General features: G+C 36.5%; 1 protein-coding gene across 20 annotated transcripts in view; it reads right to left on the reverse strand.

Moving 5' to 3' along the window:
* Positions 1-25324, reverse strand: part of MBNL1 (muscleblind like splicing regulator 1) — a 190429-nt gene that overhangs the window by 131934 nt on the left and 33171 nt on the right. For 15 of the 20 annotated variants that reach the window (XR_004322349.1, XR_004322348.1, XM_032486057.1 and 12 more), the window contains exon 2: positions 5851-6845. The exons of 4 other annotated variants lie outside the window; for them this stretch is intronic. Coding sequence is in view for 14 of the 16 variants with exons in the window: in XM_032486057.1 (XP_032341948.1) it covers positions 5851-6024 (174 nt within the window). In the remaining 2 variants the exon portion in view is untranslated. Of the gene's footprint in view, positions 1-5850; positions 6846-7071; positions 7606-25324 lie in introns of those variants that run through there. One more of the 20 variants, XM_032486053.1, reaches the window with a different exon arrangement.

Raw genomic sequence — 25324 nt, forward strand, 5'->3', positions numbered from 1 at the left:
ATAACACAAGAAGAAGAATACTGGTCAGAGATGGCCGAGGCCCAGAGGTGTCCGGGATACAGCCTTTCAGTCAAAGAATAATGTATAAGGGGTTATAACTATCAGTATTTTTCAAAACCCAAGTGCTAATATAGAAAGTTTTACTTCTAACAAATCAAATTTCACTTTATCTCAAAGTGAAAATCTTTCAAGAAGGTGCCAAAAGTATAAATAATGCTGTAGGTGATGTTCAGTTGATGTTATTTGTATAAGAAATATAGCATTAGATTAAAACCTCTGAGGTTGTTTATTATAAATAAGTATTAGAATACGATGTCCTCATTAGAACTACTCTTGTTTATAGTGAAAGTCACCAAGAAATCACTATTCTAACAATCCACCACACTTCAAACAACTAAGTATTTCTAACAAGCCTTTCCAGTTGCTTTTACTGAAGTTTCTGCGTATTAATAACTATCATCAGTGCTAAATCAAAGACCATCTACGTAGTTATCCACTTCCACTGACGGTCATAATTTGGGGGCTTGTTAACATAGAAATTGCTCCCCTCTTTACAAGCACGACAGAATGTGTTTCTGCTAAAGTTAAAAAAAAAAAAAAAACCCTCAAAATTTGCTCAATAGGATCTCTTTGTAAAAAAAATAAGAAGCTTTGTCTAAGTCTGTGGGAAGACAGAGACACTGCTCAGCATGAAAGGTAACAGATTAGCGACGTTGATAGCTGAAATCCTCTACTTACCCTTGGCAAGGAAAATGACAGGATAAGCCTCCCAAACTAGGTCCCTAGGTGTCTGTGCTGAGTCTGAGAAACATTCAGTTTCTCACCTCTCGCGTGAACTGGGCGCACGTCATACACTTCCTGAATACAAGATTTACCCCGTGCTGCACAGGCTCTTTTAAGTTACAAACAGCCGTTAGCAACAGCCTTGTGCATGGAATTGTTCTGAGGCTATTCGTGGAATCACAATTTTGTGTACGTTTAGAGGACTAAGTTGCAGTTAAAGTTTGAACTTGATTACAAGTGCCACATTGCTTTAGGTTTAAATTGTTTTTAGTTTGTCACACACAAATTGAAGCAAGTTTTTATGAGAAAAAGAAAAAACAGAAGCGGTGTACCAAAATCTTATTAAAGAAAAAAAAATAATAACTAGTTCTACAATTAGTGCCTTAGGTATCATGATTCATAACACAGCTTGAAATTTGTCCAAAAGTTTTAAAATCTTTATTTAAAAAATGTTATCCTAAAAAGAGTCTAAACTGTAAGAATATAAATAGGTAAATGAGTAAAACTGTATTACCAAAGCAGCTGCAGCTATTGAGAACTGCATTAAAGAAAGAACACAGGGTGCTCTTTACAAAGGTGTAAAGTTTCTGCTTAGAGAATACAATTTGAACTTTCACATGATACGCACTGGTACACAAGTTATGCTTACAGATAGTTCATCTCCTAAGTCATTAGGAGAAATGAGGGAGTCTTGTGTCAACAGGCCACTGAAAGTTATATTGAAAATGTACCTATAGAGTTACATGTATATATAATACTCTGTCAAAGTTTTAATATCACAAGGGACATGCCACTAGCAAAACAAACAAACAGTAACAACAAAATTCTAGGTAAAAGTTATTCCAATTAGAAGCCTCCTAGATCTAAGTTTTAACTCAGAACTAGATACGTAGCCTGAAATTTGCAGGGTATCATTTTGTCAGAATTAACAGTGAAACTGGTTTAAAAGATGTGATGGAAAAACTGGGGACTTAGAGCACCAGCAACACAGGTAATTGCAACACTGATAAACTGCACTAACAATGGAAGATCTGCTAAATTTTAACTGTAAACACCTTTGAGACCTTTTTATTATGTCCAGTTATGTCACCCTACCCCTGTGTAATCATCTGGAGACTGGTTTATTTGCACTGCTAACTTTGAGTTTTCTAGTTGCTCATTCAGCTGGGTGTTTACATATTTGTGTGTCTTCTAATAGCCGATTTCTCTACTTCATATATTCTGCAAGGTCTTCACAGGGAGTTTAAATGTGTTTATTTGTGCCCTTCATTCCACACCACTTTGCATTGGAATCTGGTCTTCGATGTGTCTGGTAACTTCGATCAGCTAAGCTATCTATATACACAAACACATGTAATGGAAATGAGCAATTAATTATCTTCAGCAGAAATGCCCAATTTGATAAGAGAATGGGACTAAACTTTTCAAGGGTAAAAGAGTTTTGCTAAATTTTTGGAAAATAGATAGTAAACATAAAGGTTATATTCCCCCTCCCTCTGCACCCCCAAAATAAATGGATATTTCAAAAAGAAGAATTCAGTGAGCAAGAGACTATTTTTGTTGATCATATGGTTAAAGCTTATTTTTGATAATATAAATAACTTGGCACCACATTTAAATACATTCTGTAGGGTTTCTCTTATATCAACTACCTAAATTTTAGTTAGATTACCACTGAAGAAATTAGCTAACTTGCCATAAACTATTATTTGAATCATCATTTCTGAAATGTAATATTCTAACAGTAGCTTATAGTGTTGACATTTTTCTTTTAAATTTTTTCTCTTTTGGTATCTCTTTCACAAGCCATACGAAAAACAAAACTCCTCTCCAGCACTAAATAAAGCACCTTTTCAAATGTTCAGGATTTCTGAAGTAGCTAAAACACTCAAGTCTATCATTTGTAAGCAATGTAATTCTCAATATGAATTTACTCTTAGACTGTTGTAAATCAACACAAATATAAAAGCAAAATTGAGAAAAATTAAGTCCTTAAAGTATTTAATTTACAAACGAGCACTCATTATTACAACTTTTGTTCCTTCTTACTTTTATCATTCTATTTCCAATATACTTAATAAGTATACGTATCTGTACCCATACCCCTCATTATCATATATTCTCATTTTAGTTAGCAACATTTATTATGATACAGGACTCTATGTTTTCATGTAGTAAATTCATCTAAGTTAATTATTTAAACTTTAAAATCACCAATATGCAACTAAAATACTATCAGCTGATTTTCTTCCTAGTCCCTTTAGTAATATGCCAATTGATTTCTTTCACATAAATACTTTCTTGAACTGTTCGACTTCTGTTTTTAATGAAATGAATTCTCCTCTTCTGTGTAGAAGTCTGCTATAAACCTAAGTCACCTGGGAGCCTGGCCAAAGTCTGAAACAGCACAGCTGAAGGGTACAGCCATTTCCCAGGGTCCTCTCAGAGAGTATTTGGTTTGCTTTCCTAACTTGCTAAAAATAGTAGATTACACAGGCTACCTCCATCTCAGGGCTCAAGAACTCACAAAAGGCTGGACTATGGGTTGTAGCAATACATAGAACACATTTTATTAAAGAAGTCAGGATATTACAAGTTTTCTAAATTCCTTCTGTTTACTCTCTGAAACAATACAAATGATCTAGCGGTTACTGGCACGGAAACCTCATAATGCTCCCAAATTTCAGAACTTCAGGAATGAGTCACAGGATTACTTTAACTGTTTTAAAATATGTTTTTGATCTATTTTAGCCACAAAATTGAACATAGGAAGACTACTCTCTAAAAGGTAGGATTCTAAATACTATGCCAAGAATCACATCATATGCTAGTTACAGACATACACACACACATATATATGAAACACAGGTTTTGAAATACAAATACTTAATTACACATTCAAAAAATTTTAAATTAATTCTTAACACAGTTATTTCACTAACATTTAACGAGTTGTGGCTCTGAGGATGAAACTCCACCAGAAGTAAATTTATGTTTATTTTTTCCTCCTTATTCAAATCAAAATGTTTTACCACATTTTTTAGGCACTGTAAATTAAATTTCAGTTTCTCTTAGACAAAGAATAAGGACAACGTTTGCATTGATAAGCTGCTATAACAAGTTCATTTCATAAGTAAATTTAAAATCTTGAAATTATTTATTATTAAAAAAAAGTCCTTGATGTGGCAGTTGAATCTCGTTAACCACACAGCATGTCATTAAGCAATAGTGCTGCTTTACTCAAAGGGGGACTGTTCTGTAGCCACAACTGAGCAGCAACTAAAAAAATATTTTGAGATGGAAAAATAGCAACTGAATTTTAATGTTTCACAATGTTTCCAAATGCTATGGAGGCAGGTCTTCTGCGAAACCACTCAATATCACAGCCAAGTTTAATGCCCTTCATCATGCAGCTACGAGTGTACCATCAACTGTCTACAGGATTAAAAACTGGATTTACTAGTAATTGGGTCAAAACAGGGTTACTTATGGACACAGCTGGTTACCGACAAGTGTAATTAGCCCTTTGCCCCTCATTTTATGGGTCCCGGTCTCTAATTACACTTAAATTCAGTTGGCAGAAATTTAGAACTACACTTTCACAAGGTACAACCACTGTGCCCTTCATCAATACCTTTCAAAGGAGAAAAAGAAAAAGGTCCAGGGGTAATTTATAACTTTAGTGTAATGATCTTTAGAACTATCACATTAAGAATAACATTATAAGATATCTTTGTTGTTGTTAATACCTTCTTTTATATACTACTTTGGAGATAATATCCTTGAGTCTCTGGTAAAAACTTCAGCAAAGTGAGCAGCGCAAACTGGACCAAGAAGCAAATACCTGAAATAGTTAAGTTAACTTATAACATTGGGGTGAGTTATGAGTTAACTTACATGTTACCTATTTCAGTTAATTCACCTCTATGGTATTAAATAAATATTAAAGCATTTTTTTTTTTTTGCAAAAGACAAGGTGGATCTACATGAGGCCTTCACTTCTCCAGATGTGTAGAAATGATAGAGATCCCTTCTCAAAGGTTCAAAGAGTGAATTAAACCAGCACATTAATATTCAGAGGCAATTCAATTAAACCAAGTAGGCAGAGAGTATCCAGGAAATCTTCACATTTCTAGCCTTGACCTTGCATGTCAAAATAAAGACATGTATGCTTATCTTTTTAAAAGTCTGACTTTTCAAACTTGATAGCTGAAATATGAACCCAATGACATTTCTGAGTGTCAAAATATTCTAAAGTGAGTCTGTTGCATTATGGTCCCCACAAAAGCTAACTTTTAACACTTCTAGCTGAGACTGTTACCAATAAAAACAATAATCAGGATCTAACAGAAAATAAACTGCTAAGTTACTTAACATTAGGATTTTAAAAACTTTTGAAAAATCCAATTAATAATAGTATTAAGGGTTTCTACTGATTTATAAAACTCACATTCAACAAAGTTTATGCTTCAGATAGGGTACTGTAGTAGCACTTCTGAACCTTACTTCTAGTTATATTTTCCACAAAATGCATTGCTTCTGGCCTTAAAATAATATGCTCATGCAATAAAAAGGAAATCCATAATGTCAAAATATTAACATAAAGAGTCTATGCATGTTTAGCTGACTTAAAGTCCGGTATTCTTTTACAGCAATACAGCACCTTTACAAACAAGCAAAAACAAATCATCCCCATTCAGCTATTGCCATGGCCTTGTATATGATCTATGCATACGCTCACACACACATATCTACATTTACTATTCCTACAGACACACAGTGACTTAGCCATTACTAAGTAAAAAGTACGCTGACACTTTCTGCTCTAGGGGAAAAAAAAAATCATAGCATCAAAGGACTGATAAAGTTATTCATAACAAAGTTTGGCCAGACTTGGTTCTATTGCTTCTCAATAAGGCCCCCCACCCCAACATCATCAATAAGAACACACCATATAACTAAAGCTATTAACAAAGCAATCCACAATTCCAAACTCTGTGGACTGTATATCCATATCCCCTTTATTCAATTATTGCTTATCCTTAAAATAATATAATATTTACTCACTTTCAATGAATCAAAGCAGGCGATTACTCGTCCATTTTCAACTTGGCAGCTTTTCGAAGGATGTGCAAATTTACATTCCGTGTCTGGCCGTGAGCAAGTCCCCCTTTGGAACTCTCTACATACTTCCAGTGTTAGCCATTTTGTGTCCCGAATTGGTGTGACACTAACAGCCATGTTTAGATTTTACAGGTAGTTAAAATTTTCAGTGAAACCAACAAACCCTAACCCCCCCCAAAAAAGTTAACAACCAAAAAAACAAAAACAAAAACAAAAACTGAACTGCTAAAACTGTAAAATGATGATGAAAATGTCCCCTCCAAAATACTTTTCCCCCACTCCCTGCTTTAAAAGTACATGGAAAATTGTGTTGTCGATATCAAGGAAAAGATCTCCCACTAGAAATTCACAGCATGAAACTGTTAATTCAAAGAGGTTTTGGTTTTTAGAGAAATACTAGGATTATAAGTAGATGAACGTTTAAAAGGAGGGCCTCGAATCAGCCTTGTGCTCTGAGTAACCCCTTCCCAGTGCCAATTTGGAGCCCAAGTGCAAGCATGAAAACGTGGCAGACCCTCTGACACCGAATTTCCAAGCTGCTTTCAGCAAAGTTGTCTGAAAGGGAATCTCCTCACAGCTGAATTTGCAATGGAGTTTGGTGGTGCAATCGGTATTGATTAGTTTGGCATAGACAGATGCAGCAGTTTAGAGCAAAATCGAGAAAATGATTTTTTTTTCCTCCTTGATTTCCTGGCAGAAGATATCTTACTTTTTCAGCAAACTTTTCTTTTTAAAACTAAAGCAGCCTAGGGCAATGCCAGATACTTAGAGCTTTTCTCTTGATTACAAGTAGAAATGGGGGGTGTCTGGGCTAGAGGTGGAGGGTGGATGTGCTGTCGTCACAGTCTAGCTGGCAGCAAGCAAGGCAAAAGCAGAGACTGCTCTAGAAGCGGTTCCAAGCAGCAGAGACGTCAGGAAAGGCACTTCTTAGTACCAACCTGTAGAGAAAAGAGATAGGTTAAGATTTACTAAGTAGCTCTTCACTGATGTCCTACAGAATCACAAGCTTGCCATGTGCTACCAGACTAAGTAATATTCGAGTCCGCCTCTCTCGTTCCGTCTCCCTCTCTCTCCCTCTCTCTCTCTCTCTCTCTCTCTCTCTCTCTCTCACACACACACACACACACACACACACACACACACACACACACACACAATACTTACAGTGAGGCATACTGCAGCCAGCCATCGTAGATTTATTTAAAAAAGGGGCCGTTTCCCCTTGTGAAGCAATGCATGATAGAGAGAGATAACCAATCACAGATAGTGTTGCAGCAATATTCTGGGCAGAAAGCCAATAGTGTGGGTTGTCTTATGAAAGGTCGCGCCTGTCAGACGTTCATTACTATGCTATAAGCACAGAAAATGTCCATCAGATGTGACTTATTCCACTGCAAGAGGACGAGCATGTGGGTTTTGAATTTACCCAACATGCAGTTAGTGGACTAAACCATGTTAGTTTCAAAACAGCTTCTCAAACAAGTCCGAGCACTTGCAGATCATTACCGGGAAATAAAACTCAAGGTTTAAAAATTGCAGCTGACTTCCAAGCTGCCTTCCCTCCGGCTCTGCTCGGAGACGGGCACTGAACAGCCTGCTCCTGCTGCCCTGACACGTGAATAAAAAAGGAAAGGGGTGTTTACAAATGGTACATTCTCCTGACCTATCCAATTCACTTCCTTCTACAGCCCATGTCCTGCCCCTCCACTGAAAGCTGCACTCATACTGTAAAACTATTCCATTCAGCCGGCAGACACTTTGTCAATATATCACAGGCAGGCGAGATATGAACAAAAGCATCCTTTATTCGAACATTTTTTAAGCAGAAGCTGAGGTCATGTGGGGAAAATAAGGAGTGCAGTGTTGTCAGTGTGTCTGGCAAATCTGAAGCCGACCTCAGGGGAGAAAGTGATTCCATCGCAGAAACATTAAATATTAAGTGAGCAATTTGATTTGGGCAGCGTGGTGCACTTCAGAGGTACGAACGAAGCCGGGGGTGGGGGGCGGGGGATCCCCTATTGCTAATGATCTATTAACTCGGCACTACAAGGCTGCTCGCCACAGCAGGGCATTTTTGCTTTTAACAACTTTCTCTTTCAATCAGGATGGAAAAACTTTCAGAAAATGCTTAGTAGTTACAGAAACAAAAGCATACATATTGTTTTGCCTTTTGAATGCTACCAACAAAGGAAACAAGGCTTTAATAACGCTAAAAGTTTCACACTCTTAAGAGGCAATGACACAGTATAATAAAATCGTGTTTGATGCCATTTCAAGGGCCAAAAACGGTCAAAGAGGCACATATCATAATTTGGAAATTAGAATACAGAATATAAATGTGAATACATATACACATTATATACACATCTATATAAAACATGGATATCTAGCAGAATTTTTAAAAATTTACTTTAGGATTAATACTTTGATTCTTGACATTAATTTTTTAAAAAAACTACCAGATAACAGGTTTAGAAAATATTGTAGTAAGACCACAACTTTTGAGAAAGATAAAAAAAAAAAACCTTATACTGATGCTCAAGAAATACTTCTGTTTTTAAAAAATTTTTCTAGTCCTAACTCCTTGTTCTCTTAAAAACAAAGCTAAATCAGTCCTCCTGAACGTTTGCTCTGCACTCAAAACTTCTCAACTGCTTTCTGTCTTGAGTATGTACCATATCTGTGTTCAACATCTCTTTTGTTCTCTCTGGAATCTTCGTCTCACCTACAACCATTACCTCCTTTAGAAGCCAGCTAACATGTCACTTCCTCCAAGAAGCTTTCAAGATGTTACTTCCTCCATCCCCACCCATCCATATATTTACACCGCCTCCTCTCAATTACCTCTGCTCCCCTCTACAGTGTTTTATTTGTGGATACATCTGACCCACTAGACTACATGTTCCCAAGAACAGAAACAATCTTACTTATCTTAGTAACCCTAGTGCTTAGCACAGGGATGGAAAACAGATGGCACTCCATAAACTTTGGTGAATTAAATGATCAATTATTACATCTGAACTGAAATTAACTCCGTGGCACAAAAATACACAAACACATGCATGAACACCCCCATTTAAACACAAGCAAACACACACTTGAAAACACACACCCATCACTGCCTCCATAAATTACTGTATTCCAGGGTCACTCAGGCCCTCCCACTATCAAGCACTCCTCCCCCTGGCCCTGGACAGCTCCCTCTCACATTCCAGCTTTTCTAAAACTTCATCACTCTCATGTCCCTCCTCCTCCACGTTCCTCTCACCATCAACAGTGGGTGACCTTATATGCCACGAATAGTTCATAGTAAAAACAGTGACCCTCGGCATGAAACTTCTGTCACCTCCCTGCCACCCACCTTCAAACTATCTTTCTGTATCTTTCTTCAGTCTGCCAGGAGCCTTCCCTTCTCCTGCCCATGGTTAAGTTTCCACCCTGACTCGCTCCTTCTCAAGGCTTCTTTCCCTCTAAACTCCCTCTATACGTGAACACCCTGCCATTCCTGCAGTTCTTCCTCTTAGCCCTCAAAGTGCTAAAGAAGCTTTAAAATGGAGGAGGTGGCACAAAAGGAAGAAGGGGACCTTGCATAGCTATAAGGTACCTGGCCCTAATGCTCTTAACCTGTCGTTCCCAAACAACTGTCTGCAGAGTCATCTACACGAGCTGTTTTTCTGTTTTTTCCTCTCCCATCCACTTTTGAATCTGTATCAGTGTGACCTCCACAACTATTATTTCACTCCTCAGCAAGAGTCATCAATGCTCCCATGAAAGCCAAATTCAGAGACTCTGCATAGTCCTTGTCATTACTTGACCTCTAACAGCATGTGCAACTAACTCCCTCTTTCTTGCCCCTCTGCCCTTGTCTTGAACTGACACATTTTATCCTTCTGGTTTATCCCAGCGCTGCACCTCTATCCTCCCTGGGAGAGAGGAGCTGTGAGGAGCTGCCCAGGGTCCTTGGCATATGTCATACTGTTGTGAGCTCCTGGGGCTTGTTACATGCTAACCCTTTGTTTGGTTTGGCACATACTTCCTCACCCCTGCAACTTGGCCAATCGCGTCTCCTTGTTTAAACTGCTATTCAAATACCACCTTCTCTAGCAGGCTGGGCCAGCTATCCTAACAGTATTCCCTCTCAGAGTATTCTCAGTATTTTGTGTCTCTTGGTACTTTTGCCCCCAAGGTTATAAACTCCATGACAACAGTGTATCACCATTGTTTTTGAACCCAGTCCCTGAAACATAATAGATGTTTTTAAAATGTGTAATAAAAGAATAGATTTTATTCAACCTGTTAGGAATAAACATGTTTATGAGAAAGTGTAACCAACCCCAAGGAAAACTGCATCATGATCTATGGGATCCAAACAATATGAGGAAAGATAATGGTACCATTAGAAACATCTTCATTGCTTGGTGGTTATGTCTAAGTACAGCTACAAAATTAATTTCCAAGGTTGATTATTCTTCCTTTCTGCCATGTTACAGGCTTAGTCCTACACGAGTACAAAATATATTTTAATTACTAAAATGCTTGCAAATGGGTGTTCTGATATTTTTACTTTCTATAGCAGAGAAATTCTATTTATTTCAAAAAGTATTATTGAAAGAATTATCGATATGTATTTATAGGTTGAAAATACTATAATAAAATATATTTCCACAAGGACAATCATCAAAATATTTATAATTAATCATGCATGGACAAGTAAGCAATCAGAATGGACACTGACCTTTATGAAATATTAGTCTAGCTGCACCTGGTAATGTGTGTTCCAGCCCCTGATATTGGGCACTGCGGGAAACAAACTCAGATTTTATCCTAAAAACTGATTTGACTAAATTGCTGATGTAGAATATTGTCTTGCAATCTTTCTCTTTATTCAAACAGAAGAATTTCAGAGAAGACTAGAACTCTTCATAACTGAGTGCTTTGATAATAAAGATTTTTATAGGATTTAGATCAATACTTCAACTAGCAATGGATTTTTGCTCTATAGATAGAGACAATGTTTAAAAGCGTATGGGTGATTTCCAGATTGTAGGAATCCTTGCAAACATACCTGCCCTAAAAATACGTGTTGTTTGTAAGTAATTACTGAAGGAAGTATTTCTGCTGTAAAGATATTTACTAATAGTTAAACTGCTTCTGAGGTAAGTTTTTGACCTATATTTCAACATATTATAATAAACCTCCCTGAATAAAAACAAAACAAAAAACGATTGGGGGATTTAATTGTTTTCCAGTATGAATTAAAACTTTAAAAACCTGCATTAACAACAAGCCCTCTTTTACCTACTGATCAAATTCCAAATGCCAAGCTATAGAGTTCCTCACAGTATGTGACATGTTCTACAAACATATTCTGCCTCAAGAACCAAGACCAATTTCCCCTTGATTGATATCAGAAATCACACATATTTTCTACTTTAAGATACGAGGAGGGAAATAGAAAGGAAAAAAATGTAACCATAAAGGAAAAGAAACCAAAAAAAAAGGGATAAAGTTAAAAAAAAATGGGGAATTACAAATAATTACTCTTCAGCAATTTATATATATATATATATAAAAGCATTGAACTGACAGGGGATGGCAGTCCTATCAAAATCCTTTTAAGGGCTGCATACATACTGCAAAAAAAGGATAAACAGACACAAGGTATAACCTTAAAATTCTTTTCTGGAGGACCAGATGGCCTTTACAAGCAATGTTAACTTTCTTAGTCACATAGGTTTACCAATGGTTTCAGTTCTTCTGTACCAAATATAGGCAGATTGGTTCTATTATATCCCGGAGTAGTTAGTTAGCTGGGAATTTAGGGGACTTTTTTCAGAAGCTTTGATTTTGAAATAGGTTACACATTGAGGAAGTTAACTTAGTAATTATTTAAGCTTTTTTTTTTCTTTTTTCTTACTAAAGCAGTTTCAATCTAACTGGAAGAGCTGGCTGATTTACCCGTGTATGTTTGGAGCTCACAAAAAGTGGCCCCTCGTCCAAAATCGTAACTTCTCCCCTTGGCTCACTGGTGTGGACGAGCCCACAATTAGCAACACATCACTTTAGCAAACTAAGCTAGCTCGCAGCACAGGTTTGCCCAAGGCTGGTCCCAAATATTAACAGAGACTTTCAGCAAACAAATGACTAACTAAGCGTTTCTGGGGGCCGTACAGCCACTTCTCTACTGAAGCAATAAACAGAGTAACCGCGTTATTCACTACATGGGAAACCTGTGCTCTGAATGGGTTAATGCCGTCTTCAGCAGTATTCATTGCCATATAACAAAAAGCTGAGATCGGTGTTTCTCAGCAAGGGGTAAGCACACTGCTGGTAGCACCCATGGTGATTTTAAGTGATGCAGAAACAACATAATTTTAATAGGTTCATCAGAATGCTAAAACGAGCTCATCAAGCCTGTGATTACATGGCTACCATAGATTAGGAAGAGGTTAAAGTACAACCAAAAGAATTTAAAGAGTAAGACTAAGTAAATATATGGGTAAAAAGCCCTGAAGGAGATATGCAGATTTCTGAAGTTTTAGAAATACTGCTGAGAAAAAAGATAACTTTCAACCACACATCCTCTGGAATGGCACAGTGACAGGCAACATGGCCCGCCGGCCTGACACTTTGCACTGGGTAACGGTGACAAGCTGCTAGCAAGGAAAGTAAGACTGTGTTTACCAACTCAAACAAGTCATATAAGATCTGTCAGAGCATTCCTTTAAAATTCTGAGAGGTCTGATTTCCTAATCATCAAGTGGTCTCTTACTGGAAGGACTGAAGGAGTGTCAGGCAGGTGACGCACTATTGCTAAAGATTAGAATTCTGAAAGCAACTAACTGAACTGCAGTCAAATTAGAAAATGATTATTGTCCCTTAGGTAGTTATGTTTAAGACAAAATGAAACATGAAGCCTCTACACGGTGATTAAAAAGTGAATTTACAATTGACTCCCGTATCAGGCAAAATTTTAAAAATGAAAAGGCTTAATTAAGATCACTAGAAGATCAATACGACAACAGCTTGCTGCATTCTATATACATGGCCTCTAGCTGTGTACCCACACAGGCCTTCATCCAGTCCCAACTGCAAAGTTATCTTCCTTGAAGTTCTTCCCGCCCACTATCAAAAAGTATCCAAACCTTCTGCTCCTCTCACCACTAGCCCAGACTTGCCAGCCTCTTACCCTCTTACTCTTCTTCACAGCACGTGTTAGTATCTGGCATCATATTATGCGCCTATTTCACTATCTGCTCATCATCTATCCACCTTTCCCCTAAAAATAAAAGTTCCATGACAGCAGGCAGCTCTCTTAGTGTATCTGAATCCTAGTTACAAGCATTTTCTACAAGCTACAATGCCCGGGAAATAGATGCACAGTTTAATACACTGATGATGTCACTTTTATAACTGAATGAAACCAGCATCAAACGCCACTCACTGGAAACAGAGCATAAGGCAAAAAAGTTAACGTGGAATCATATTTATATACCTCCTTAACTGTAAAGTTGAGGGAAGATTTTTTTTTCTTTTTATCTGCAGAGTAATTTGAAACAGTTGCATGTGGCTTTGCAAATTTAAAACATGTTAATAATTATCTGTGAATTCCTGACAGTCTTCAATTCTGGCAAAAGGGAAAATTTGCATTTTTTTCTGATGATATTCAAACAGGCAGTCTTTTAACATTTCCCTCTATTCCATGAGAAATATAGTAACACCATGGGTGCTGTTTTGTCATCCTTCAAGAGAAAATACTAATCCTAGTTAGTGTTTATTTACTCTATGTATTACACAAAGAAGTTATCTGGTTAGCCTTAGGTAGTCATTTCTGATCTGTCCATATCATTTAATATTTCAAAATAATAATTAGTAACTAACTATTACAGTTAGTAACACCACAACAAAATTAACAATACTGGTATGTGCTCAAAGAGCTAAAAGGTACAAAAATCAAATCTCACCATTCTAGCAATTTTTAGGAAGAATGGTACATTAACCCAATCACAGTCTACCAGTGTAAAATTAGCAGGACAAAACTGTGAATGCTAAATGGAACGTAATACATTGTGATATTTTTATTCCCAGGGCAATGCCATGATTGTGGACTTTGATTCTAAAGTTTACTTAAATGAGTTATATTTTATTTGGCATGGTAACTCCGGGCCAAAATCTTAGTTTTAATTTTCAATCTTTATACCTTCTGAACAGTATCACCTAGTTCTTAACTGAGGTTGCTGGTACTTGCGCCTAAAACATTTTTATATATGAGATTAGTTGCTTGAGGAATGGTTGCAAATTCATCAATGCTTCCCTAATAACATAATTTCACAACTCAAAAATAAGTATGAAGTTGGCTGATGAGAGAATTGAGGAACGATCCCATGGCACTCTGCACTCCGGTGAAATTTGCTGCCCACGTACCTCTTCGCCCCACCGTTCCAAATTTCCTTCCAAGGCAGAAATCATTCTCACAACCAGCGTTCATTAAGAGCTTCTCCATAATTAACCTATTTCTGTCTTCCATTTGAGTAGGTTCAATGGAGCAAAATTATAAAATCAATATGTGAAGAAATGACAAAAACAATTTTAAAAATCTGGCCAAAATGTAAAGCATGTCTTTATTAGGACCAAACAATCGTAGCTGTCAATCTTCCAGAATTTCTAAAATGTTAATGTGGCAATCGCCCTCATTATTATCAACTATATCTGAACACAAAAAGCTTGACCTTAATAGATAAACCCTGAATTTCCAGATATCTGACTTAAAGCCTCACCCAGAAACCTCAACCTGGGAAATTTTACTGGCTTATTTCTGTTGAAGATTATCCAAGATACACTGCTTAATTATTAACCACCATGAGAAAAATATGTAAAAATCTATGTTTCTGGTTAAATAAAAGAGATCTAAAATGATTATTCTTCAGAATATAATGAATGATACCAATTATGAACACAGGATTGTATTACTTGAATGCATCCTAATTAAATGAACACACAGAATCTATAAACATTTCCTCCTTTCCATTTAATTAGTAAAAGTCCCCATCACTTCACAAGTGTATCTCTTATTGCAAACTTTACAAATACTTAAGCCACAAAGTTGTCACAGTTTGACATTATAATCCTAGAGATATTTCTCTTGCTTTATATATTTGACCTTAAAAATTACCCTTTTTCACAAGTAATCTCAAAAATATTCTTAATAACATACCAATGTCAACTGAATTTATTCCTAATAACAATAAAATATTAGAAACTCAGTTTAACTTGAGCTTTTTAAAAACAGTCACAAATTCACATATGCTCACATGCAAATAAGAATCATTTTTTTCCCTAATAGTAAGTCAAGACTAAGTTGTTTTTCCCTGGTTTAAAAAAGGAAGGTATGTTATAAAACAAAGACACACATTAATAACTCGTGTTTCCACTTCAATGTAGCTTACGTATCTTTCAGGGAACGTTCCACATAACTTATACATTAAACTAGGTCTCAGACGCTGAACAACAACAAATTATGCTAATATTATCGCAGTTGCTCTATAAAAACCCAGAGCTTCAGAATGCATCTTGCATAGGCCTGGAATTTCAAAAAGCAGCTCCATAGTGGCAATAAGGAGGCGTATTTTGTTTGTGCCTACCTCGATATTTATTAATCACAAGGCTTAACTTATAAAGAAGAAAAGCACACCGAGAGATTCCGCAAGTCTGAAAACATCTTAGGTTTTCTGGATAAAATGGTACTCTGTCTCCCTGATATCTAAATTTATATCTGTACGTAAATCGTTTACCATACTTTTGTGCCACAGCTCTATTTCCTCACATTTCTAACATACTTAAGAAAGGAAATCTCATTACACGTGCGTCAGAGGACAATGCAGATATAAAATCTCTGAGTCATTCATTCACAGGAACCTTTGCAGACATACACGAAAGTACATGTCCCTTGGAGCTCACATTCAGAAAGAGACATAAAATAAAACAAAGCAAAAACCTACCATGTGGTGTGACCAGACAGCGAAAATAAAGGATTCTTGGATTAGAAATGCCTCAGGAGCAAATTGTAAGTTGAACGAAATATTATTCATTTAAATTTGGAGTTGTCCTCCCTCTACACCCAGACTTCCGTATCTCCAGTGATTACAATCATCTATATTCTACCGGGCAAAGAATTAAGAATTTGCACTCTTAACTATAGTTTTGCCTTCTTTTGTGATTGAGAAGTGTGGGTATAAATTATTAAGCTATTACATATACAGAGATGCATACTACTAAATAATAATGGAAGAGATAGTAAAATGTAAGTTTTAATGATGAACAGAAATCTCTAGCAAGTAATTTATATGAATCATGTACATTAACTCCATTTTTTTTTTTTTTTTTGGTTTTAAACATTGCTAAATGAATGCATTGTCACTGAAATAAATTTAAACCATACAGAAGGGTTTTACTGAGAATTCCCCATCCCTCTACTGCCACATCAGACCCCCTCTACCCCCAAGGGTAACCACGATTATTAGAATGGTATGTCTAGTCCTTTTTCTATGCATTCTCATACTCTTACACACATCTACACATACACAGACATACAAAGTTTATCATTTTTACAGAAGTGATGGAAACATACATATGCAGCACATTATCCTGAGGCTTGTTTTCTACAGTATATGTTAATGACCTTTATCAATTGAAATATATCGACATAAATACTTTTTGACAGCTACATATTACTCTATTATATGTCCATTTCTTTACTAGTGGTTACCTACATTAAGGTCAACTTTTCATTCTTTTAAACAATGCTGCAAATATATGTACCAAACTATGCTTACATTTGAGTGGTATGAATAATACAGATACTTAGAACATAAAGTATATGCATACAATAACTTTGAACTAGAACAGCAAACTTCTTCCAGGAAAATGTTTACCAATACGTACAGCTACCAATAATTAATAACATGCTTTTCTACATTTATTAAATCTATGCTAGACCTAAAAAAAATTACTATGCTTAAGTCTAGATTATAAATTTCTATTGTAGGAGCAGGCGAAAGGTATGTGTATTTTTTCCTATATAAACAGAACTTAAAGACTTGCCTTTATATTTTGCAAAATATTTTCAACTGTTAGCACTTACATGGCAGTTAATCAATGGAAACATTTGTAAAATCAGTTGTTCAACCCTGTTATTGCAAAATTAACCATTTCATTGCTAAAACAATTGCAATATTTATATTTTTTAATTGTCTGCCAAAGAACAGGGGCTGGAAGTTTGAATAAATGTTTGGGTTGACGGAGTATCAAAATGGATAATATGTAGCTTACTATTCTTTCCTTATTAGTAAAAACAAAATGTGTAGTTAACAGAGTCTGCAGGGCACATTATATTTGGAAAATCTCTGACAGCACAATGTCATCTGATAAAGCGAATGCTTTTTTTACACATTATTTCTACAAATGTCAGAAAATATCCTGCTTCCCCCCTCCTTTTTTAGACACTAATTGACTCAAGGAAATGGTTTCTGACAAGTGCTATAAATAATGCAAGGCGTTATCAAACTAGCTAAGGCACAATAGAACTCCAGTGAACTCACAGAGGCCCAAACACATTTCCCTGTGTGGTAATTTCTCCTGAGGCTGGGCTCCTCCTGCAGTCATTTCTGACCCAGAGTGGAGCGTTCCCCTCCAGTGGCATGCACTTCCAGTCGAGAGAACCAAGATAGGTATACACTTATATAATTTTGCCACTGGACATATGTCCTGTTAGGAAATGAAACAGTCTCCCCTCACTTTGCCCTCCTCAGACTCTCTCTCAGTTATTAAATAACAGTTCACAGAATAAAGAAGAACCTGAAACTATTTGCTCAAAGACTTAAGATGGCTGGTTGGCAAAATGTTGGCATTTCCAGTGCCTTTACTCTCTTTTGCACAATGCAATTTCACCAGGCTGTCAGAGCATAAATAAGAACAGGATTCTATTCTGAGGATTTTGAACTTTCCAGAAACGAGTATACGTACTGAACATGCTATGAACAAACTAACATGGCAGCTTGAGGTTTGGTTCCTTTGCTAAATAGAAAAAGAGCACCCCTTTCTCAATTATTTTAATCGCCCATAAGGTTCTGCGCATTCCAGAAAAGCTGTAACACATGAGGAAATCTGAAGAGCCGACTACACCCTTCTAATGAGACAGTGATTAAAGTTCTATGTGTTTTCATCAGCATCATAGACACTTAAAAAGCAATGACCAGCTTGCAAATCACAATGCGTCAGTAGCTGGCTAATAAATGCCAATGACTGTCAGCAGATTTTTAACAGCAACACTTTTTGTCCTGGGACGTTGAAGATCCAGAAAGATTCTTGGACTACCTGAATCAGTCACCTATGAGTGACTGTTAAAAATACATTTTCCTGAGACCTACCCACCTACCCTAGACCTACTAAGGATAAAGACCAGTGTTTTACATTTTGAGTAAATTTCCTAGGCTGTCCTTAAGCTCATTAAATTTTGGCAATCATAATCTACTAAAGCTAAACCACTACTGCCACCAGAGACTGCTTACTGAATTTCTACCCAATAATCTCCCCAAATATCTGCCCTGAAAAGATTACTTGTTTGAGATTTGGAGACATGCTTCTTGATTATATTCTATTAACTACTTTAGAAAACTGACATACCTGCAAAATGTTATGCAAAATTCTGTTTTATTCACTTTTCAAATATTATATTAAATCAGAAACCAGGCATGCCCCTCCACGTCACTCTAAGATACTATTCATCGTATCATCCTACCATCATGCCTCAGACTTGTTCAACAGTGTTCCTGTTCCTGTTCAACAGTTCCTGTAGAGGCAACAGTTCACTCCAAGTCTGCATGCAAAAGCTACTTAGTCTGTAAAAAAATTCCCCCCAGTATATCTGAAGGAATACGCTGAATAAATTCAAAGAACAATCATGTAGCAATCTTAAAACTTCCCATATCTTCCTATCATTTAAATGTCAAATACACATATATAAATGCACGAACATACACATTCACACACACACACACAGAAAATAAGTACTTGAGAGACAGTGATATTTAGGCTCCTTACTTCTAATTTATAATAATAATATATATAGTAAAATTATTTTGCAAAAAGATGAAAAAATAATTATGTAACTATTCAATCACTACAAATATGATAAAATAAATTCTTAATAGTATAGATAAAATATGAAATAAAAATTAATATATGTATGGGTGTGTAGATAGCTATGTATGTTTGTGTGCATGCATGTGTGTGTGTGTGTGTATCCAAAGGATAAGGAAAAACTTTGCATGAAGATTAGTCAAATTATTTTCTTTACATATAACTAAAACCTAGCACTTTATTTAAATTCAAGTAAAACCTGTGTATTGAGGTTAATGGGGGAAAAAAGACTTAAATAATGCTTTAATCTTCTAGTAAACCACTTTATTTTGGATAAAACTACAAACTATGCTCCTTCATTAATAAGAGATTAATAATCCCTTGAAGAGATTAACTTCTTGAGAAGTTGCCTCATGCTATATTTCTTTTTGATTTATACATAAAATCTGCAAGGTGTTCATCTGGATCCTTAATAAAAAGTTTCTACTGGAGAAGCCACACAGAAAAATTTACTTTTCCCCCAGAACTCATACATTCTATTATTATTCAACAAGAGCAAATGATAATTTATATATTGGCATACAATTTACTTTCATCTGAATTTTGCCATTTGTTCCTCACAAGTCTAAGAGATGGTTATATTATCTTGCCCATTTGTGAGCAAATAAATTGAGGTTTGCATGCTTAAGTGACTGACTCACCAAAGCCTCCTAAGCTACTTAAATGACAGAATCAGAACCCAAAATCAGGTCTTTTGATTCCAAATTTAAAGTTTCATTCACAGCACATACTAGCAATTTAACACCAAACCCTGTAGAAATGATAATGACTATAAATACAATAGAAGCCAAAAAACAGAGAGGTTGTGGGTAGAGTGGGATATGGTGCAGCAGCCACAACCGTACCCCCTGTGGTTGGCTCTGAGATGTCAGTGATGGAGAAAGCCTTGTGTAGAGATTCTGAAGGAAGTAAGATGGTCCCTTTACAGAGTCGAGAGATGGATGCTCCTGGATGTCCATGGGGTATGCACTGGATATTAATAATGTATACTTAAGAGATACAAGAATTAGATACTACATCTATCAGTTTCTTCTTAATTAAGATTTTTAATCAGTTTTAATCTAGTAATTAATATACTACAGGGTTACAAACACTCAGTAACAGATCTAAAGATTGTGTTGCGGAAGATATCTTGGAGCATGACTTTATTTTTGTCTGCTTTCTGAGCAAGAAGGGCCTACAGTTTCTTTAGAGCTTTCAAGGAGCTTAAAATCTATCAGCAGAAACCTTCCACAACAGTAAAAAGGAACGCTACTCTAAAAGCATACAACTGAGTAGATGCTAAGCAAGTATGCATACAGTAAGACTGATCTGTAACAGCCACTAAAATAGTGTTTGAAAAGCAGTGAAGGAGGTGGAATAACTGTCTGAAACACTTCTAAGCCACATAGAGTCAGATAGATTTTTTTGACAGGTGTTAAGAACCACAGAAACGTATACGAGAGAGAAAACACTGAGGGTTTGAAATGGTATAGATGATAGTTTTCTTTTACATGTAACAAACCTGTTCTCTAGTATCTCAGTTACTTTACAGCACAAAAGAAATTTGTAAATATTAAATTGCTTTCTAATAAAAGAGCCCAAAGTCAAAACAATACAAAATTACAATCTCAGTTCCACTGCCCCAAAATATCTCCTTTGACAAAAATTGCAGGGGTTTTTTCCCTCTTTACTTATTTTTCAGTTCTCTCTCTTTCTTCTTTACTGTCCTAGAAAAAAAGTTTTCTTTAAAGAAATCCAGATACATCCAACATAAATGACAGCCTTATTAAATGAATAAACACATTGATTAAAGATAAATGATACATAGATAAAACAGTATATATGCATTAATTATATTAACAGTTTATTGGTGATCCCCTATAAGTAGCCTAGACATAGGGGAAATACATGCATCCAGCTTTGAAGAATTTACTGCTTAATCCAGGACGTAAAACTAATACACAAATAATTGTACGTAAGAAAGCAGGAGATACGTAGCAGAGATCACAAGAAAGCTTGGTAAGCTAAAACAGAGAGAGGTTAGAGGTGGTTTCTTGATGGATACGACATCTAAAATGGGCCTGGAAGGATGGGCGTCACTTGGTTGGAGACAAAAAGGACTGGTACTGCAGACTGCAGGATCAGAGGGCAAAGGCGGGAGTGTGGGAAAGCACACATGAGAACTGGGGGAACTGGTCTGTATGGAGCACCCGTGTGCCATGGAGTTGGAACCTGGGGCTGGAACCAAATCAGTAAGGGCCTTGAAGGCCAGGCTGAGGCATTGAGCCTTCACTTCTTAATTAATTGGAATTCATCCAAGATTTCACTGAAAGGCAGAGTCATGATATTAACTAAGCACTCTAACCGCTAAGAATAAGACTGTACATGGGATATAAAGAGATCTTATTAAATAAACTTGGGATTTTTCTACTTCCTAAAGCTTTTGCTTTGATTTCCAGAAAGCTGAGAGATAAATTTAGTTCTCAATTCCATCTTAAGCACTGGTTTCATCTCTTTTCCTTCTAATTGATTTGTTATGTCTCTTTTTCGCTGTCCTATCTGAGATGCACCTTGCTGTTGTAAGCCAATTAACATCCTTTTTGGATGAAGCATAGATCATACATAAATAAAATTATAGTAACATTTGTCCTGGTATCAAGTCAGGTCGTAGATGCAACACTTAGAGCATCAGAAGAGAAAAGAGAAATTAGAATTCATCTGTCAAGTAAAGCTTGTTCCTCTATAAATATTTCAATGAAAGACGGCCACATCGAATTAAGATACCCAGTTAGTGTAGCTGACAATTACTTTAAAATCTACAACTGTTGGGTTCAGCAACCTATCTTCTTGCCTGGCTGTCCAGTTTGACCTTCCCTGTGATTCAGTGCTTTACTACGATGTCAAAATGACCTTCTGAAACGTACAAGGCTTCCAAGGCTGCAGATATTTTCAGCTGTATCAGCCTGGCTGTCACAGCATTCTGAATGATACTGAGTGGCCAACCTGGAGCCTCCTGTACTAGCCTGACCTTCTAAACTCTACAATACTGTGCTGCCACTCAAAATTGAGTTTTCTCTTTCAGCATTACTTTGTAATGCTACTTCTCTTGCTTACTTGTAAAGCAAATACGTAATTCTAAGCATAAAATGGCATTTTTCTTTACCCGAAAATAAATTACTTCACTTATACACAGTAAACCTAACATTGACAGAGGCTTTAAAATAAATATTTACTGAAATCTATAAATAATAATTTTTAATTACTGAAAAGATTATTTAAATTCTGTGGCAACAAGAACTATAATAATATGTCATTATTTCTGCAATGGCCAATTTGAAGTTTGAGAGATGTCTAAATTTTATAATTGCATCTGTTTATGTTAACCATTATATATTCAATGTCTAGCACAGTGCCTAGAATATAAAAGAACCCAAATTAATATTTAACCGAATGTTGCAGAATCTGCATGTTTAATTACACTTCATTTATCATAGAACTATTGAACTGAAATATAAGTGCTTAATTTTCTTGCCAACAAATTAGTACGTTAGCATGGAATATTTATCTTTAAAAATATGCCTGAGAATTCTTGGTACATGAAGGGAAAATATTTTTCAAATCCATTAATGTCAGGTCATGTACAAATAGAAAAGTGTTACTGAGTGAATAGGACAAAGTTTAACACCAGTAGAAGAAAAGAAGCAACAGAAATCAATTCACTGGGACACAGTTAAGATTCTTAATAACAGACTCTATCAACTATTTGATCTCAAGCCTTAATAACTATTCGAGAGTAATAATATATTTAGATTCACACATGTATATTAGAATACCTTTTGTTTTGTCTCTGGCATACTCTATTTTCACAAGTCCTACAGTGCAAAGAACCATAAAATGGTATTAAATATAGTATTTCAGAGCAAACTTATAAACTAACTTTATTGGTGAATGCATCACTTAGCTTCATATATTTATTCTGTTGCATTTTTAGCTACAACTTACAGACTACCTCATAATATTCTATGGAATATACATGTATACATGGATATAACATACATACTTGCACACAAGACACACACCCAGACAAGCTCTAATTACTCTGATAAGGATTGGGGGAAAGAGAAACGTTCACCAGAAATCTCCAAGTGAATGTCAGTTCTCAATGACATGTTTGATTACTTTAATGTTGGCAACAGATTTCTGTTTTTTAATGATGAGAGAAATGAACTGAATTACCCTAATGCCTTCAATAATGTAGCTGAATAAATTATAAGAGCATTTGTAACACTCTTTTATGGGCTCAAGACACTTCTTAAAATGTACCACTTATAGCCATCCAACAGAGCAATTGGCAGAATGCTATGTCATTCAGAAGTGACACCAGAAACTTCACAGGTGGTAATGATTTTGAGTCTAAAAGTAGATTTTGCTGATCTTGGCGAGTGCCGGGGCAGAGGGTATTAGGTGTGAGCAGAACTAATACCCAGCAAACCACACAGGCAGATTAGGCCACTCGATACAGCCCTGCTTTCCAATCCGGTGAAACTTCGAAGTCCGCTCCTTCGTCTGCTGTTTTTACGACCACAATGCTTCAAAACCCACCTTTCACGTCCCACCTCCTTCATTATACCTCCGCAGAACTAACTGGGACTAGGCCTCAAATCTGCATTGCTATGAAGTGTTTGTGGGCCTAAGTCATGTCATCCTGACGAAACAGACAGGCAGACAAACAGCAAAACTGCTGGGCTGAGAGCTCAGCACTCACGGTACCTTGCTGCATGACCCGTGAGCAAATTCCCTGACCTTCACCTTGCTGAGCCCCCATTTCCTCACCTGTGGACTAGAGACAGGGCCAGCAATGCATCGACCTCACAGCGCTGTGTGAGAACCGCGCACGGTCACACGAGCAAGAGGGTGAGTGCCTACCGAGTACGAAGCTACTTTTAGAATTATGATTGCTGATGATCTGGTCTTTTGTGGTTCCTGTTTTGTTTTCATTATTTCACAATGAAAGGACCTTTTCCTTTGTGCCATAAACTTAAAAAAAAAAAACAAAAACAAAAGGCAGAACCTATATCCTTCAATTCTCTTGAAAATTTCAGCCAAAATCTTACAGTGAAGCTTTCTATGCCGTGGGCTTTAAATAAATGTTTATGATTATAAATGAAGAATGGCAAGCAATAAAATAAAAATTCTGAGTTTCCCAACCTAGAATGCAGAATCAATCCTGGGAACAAGCCCTTCACTGCTGAATGGGGTCTTACAGAAAATGCACTGTCGTACTCTCACCATTTGAAAGTTTGGAAGCTGGCCTACAAAATACAGCTTTATTTCCTATACACAAAGAAAAGCTGGAGGAAAAAGAGCCTCGTGTGCATATCTAAAACTCTTTGTCCCTAAAGTTAAATACAGTGCACCTCTCTCTTATGGATTTTTGTTTTCTGTTAACACAAAAGTTGCAGGCTCTGAAATCTGACTGTCAATACTGAGTGCTTTAATCTCCTAACCAGGGAGTTAGTACGAAGGAGCTTCAGATGAATTACACGTCCCCACCGCTCTCCGAAAGTGCCAACATCTGAAATAAAGCCATCTCTTCTATCTAGTCTAGGATGACTCTACATTTGGGTCATGCTTATTTATCAAATACTTAGACAGACAGATAAATATCTTTACTATTGAATGATGTAATTTGAACAAATTATGATTTGATTTTGTCTTTTCTCCAATACACAAAGTATATAAAGAGTTAATGTGTCTACTGGATGGTTTTAGGCAAATTCCACACTCTGCCCACAAGCAGCCTATTCTTGGCTCCTCCATGCCCACTTTGTTTTGCTCGTACATTACTTGTGACTCTTTCCATCACTACACTGGAAACTACTCGAGAACAGGGCATATTTTACTCCCCTCTCTATCCTCTGATAAGTGGATAAAGCATGATAGGTGGCACTGGGACAGCTACACTCAATAAGTAACTCAGTGCTGCCAAATAAGAGTGCCTTCCTTGGAGGGCAAAAGCAACGGCATACGATTCTTCCACGTTCCTTCTCTAAACAATATACAATTTTATTTGGTATATGTTTGAAATAGCTCTTTGAAGAGAGGAATTTCTTAGCAAGAGACGAGTCTCCAAGGGAACAAGTCTTCAATGAATAGTTTACCTTTTTAAAGTCACAAGCGATGCTACCTCACAAGCAAGACAGGGAGCACAGACTGGCATGTGAAAACGACGCAACGT

Source organism: Camelus ferus, chromosome 1 (genome assembly GCF_009834535.1).
Source record: "Camelus ferus isolate YT-003-E chromosome 1, BCGSAC_Cfer_1.0, whole genome shotgun sequence".
Lineage (NCBI taxonomy): Eukaryota > Metazoa > Chordata > Mammalia > Artiodactyla > Camelidae > Camelus > Camelus ferus.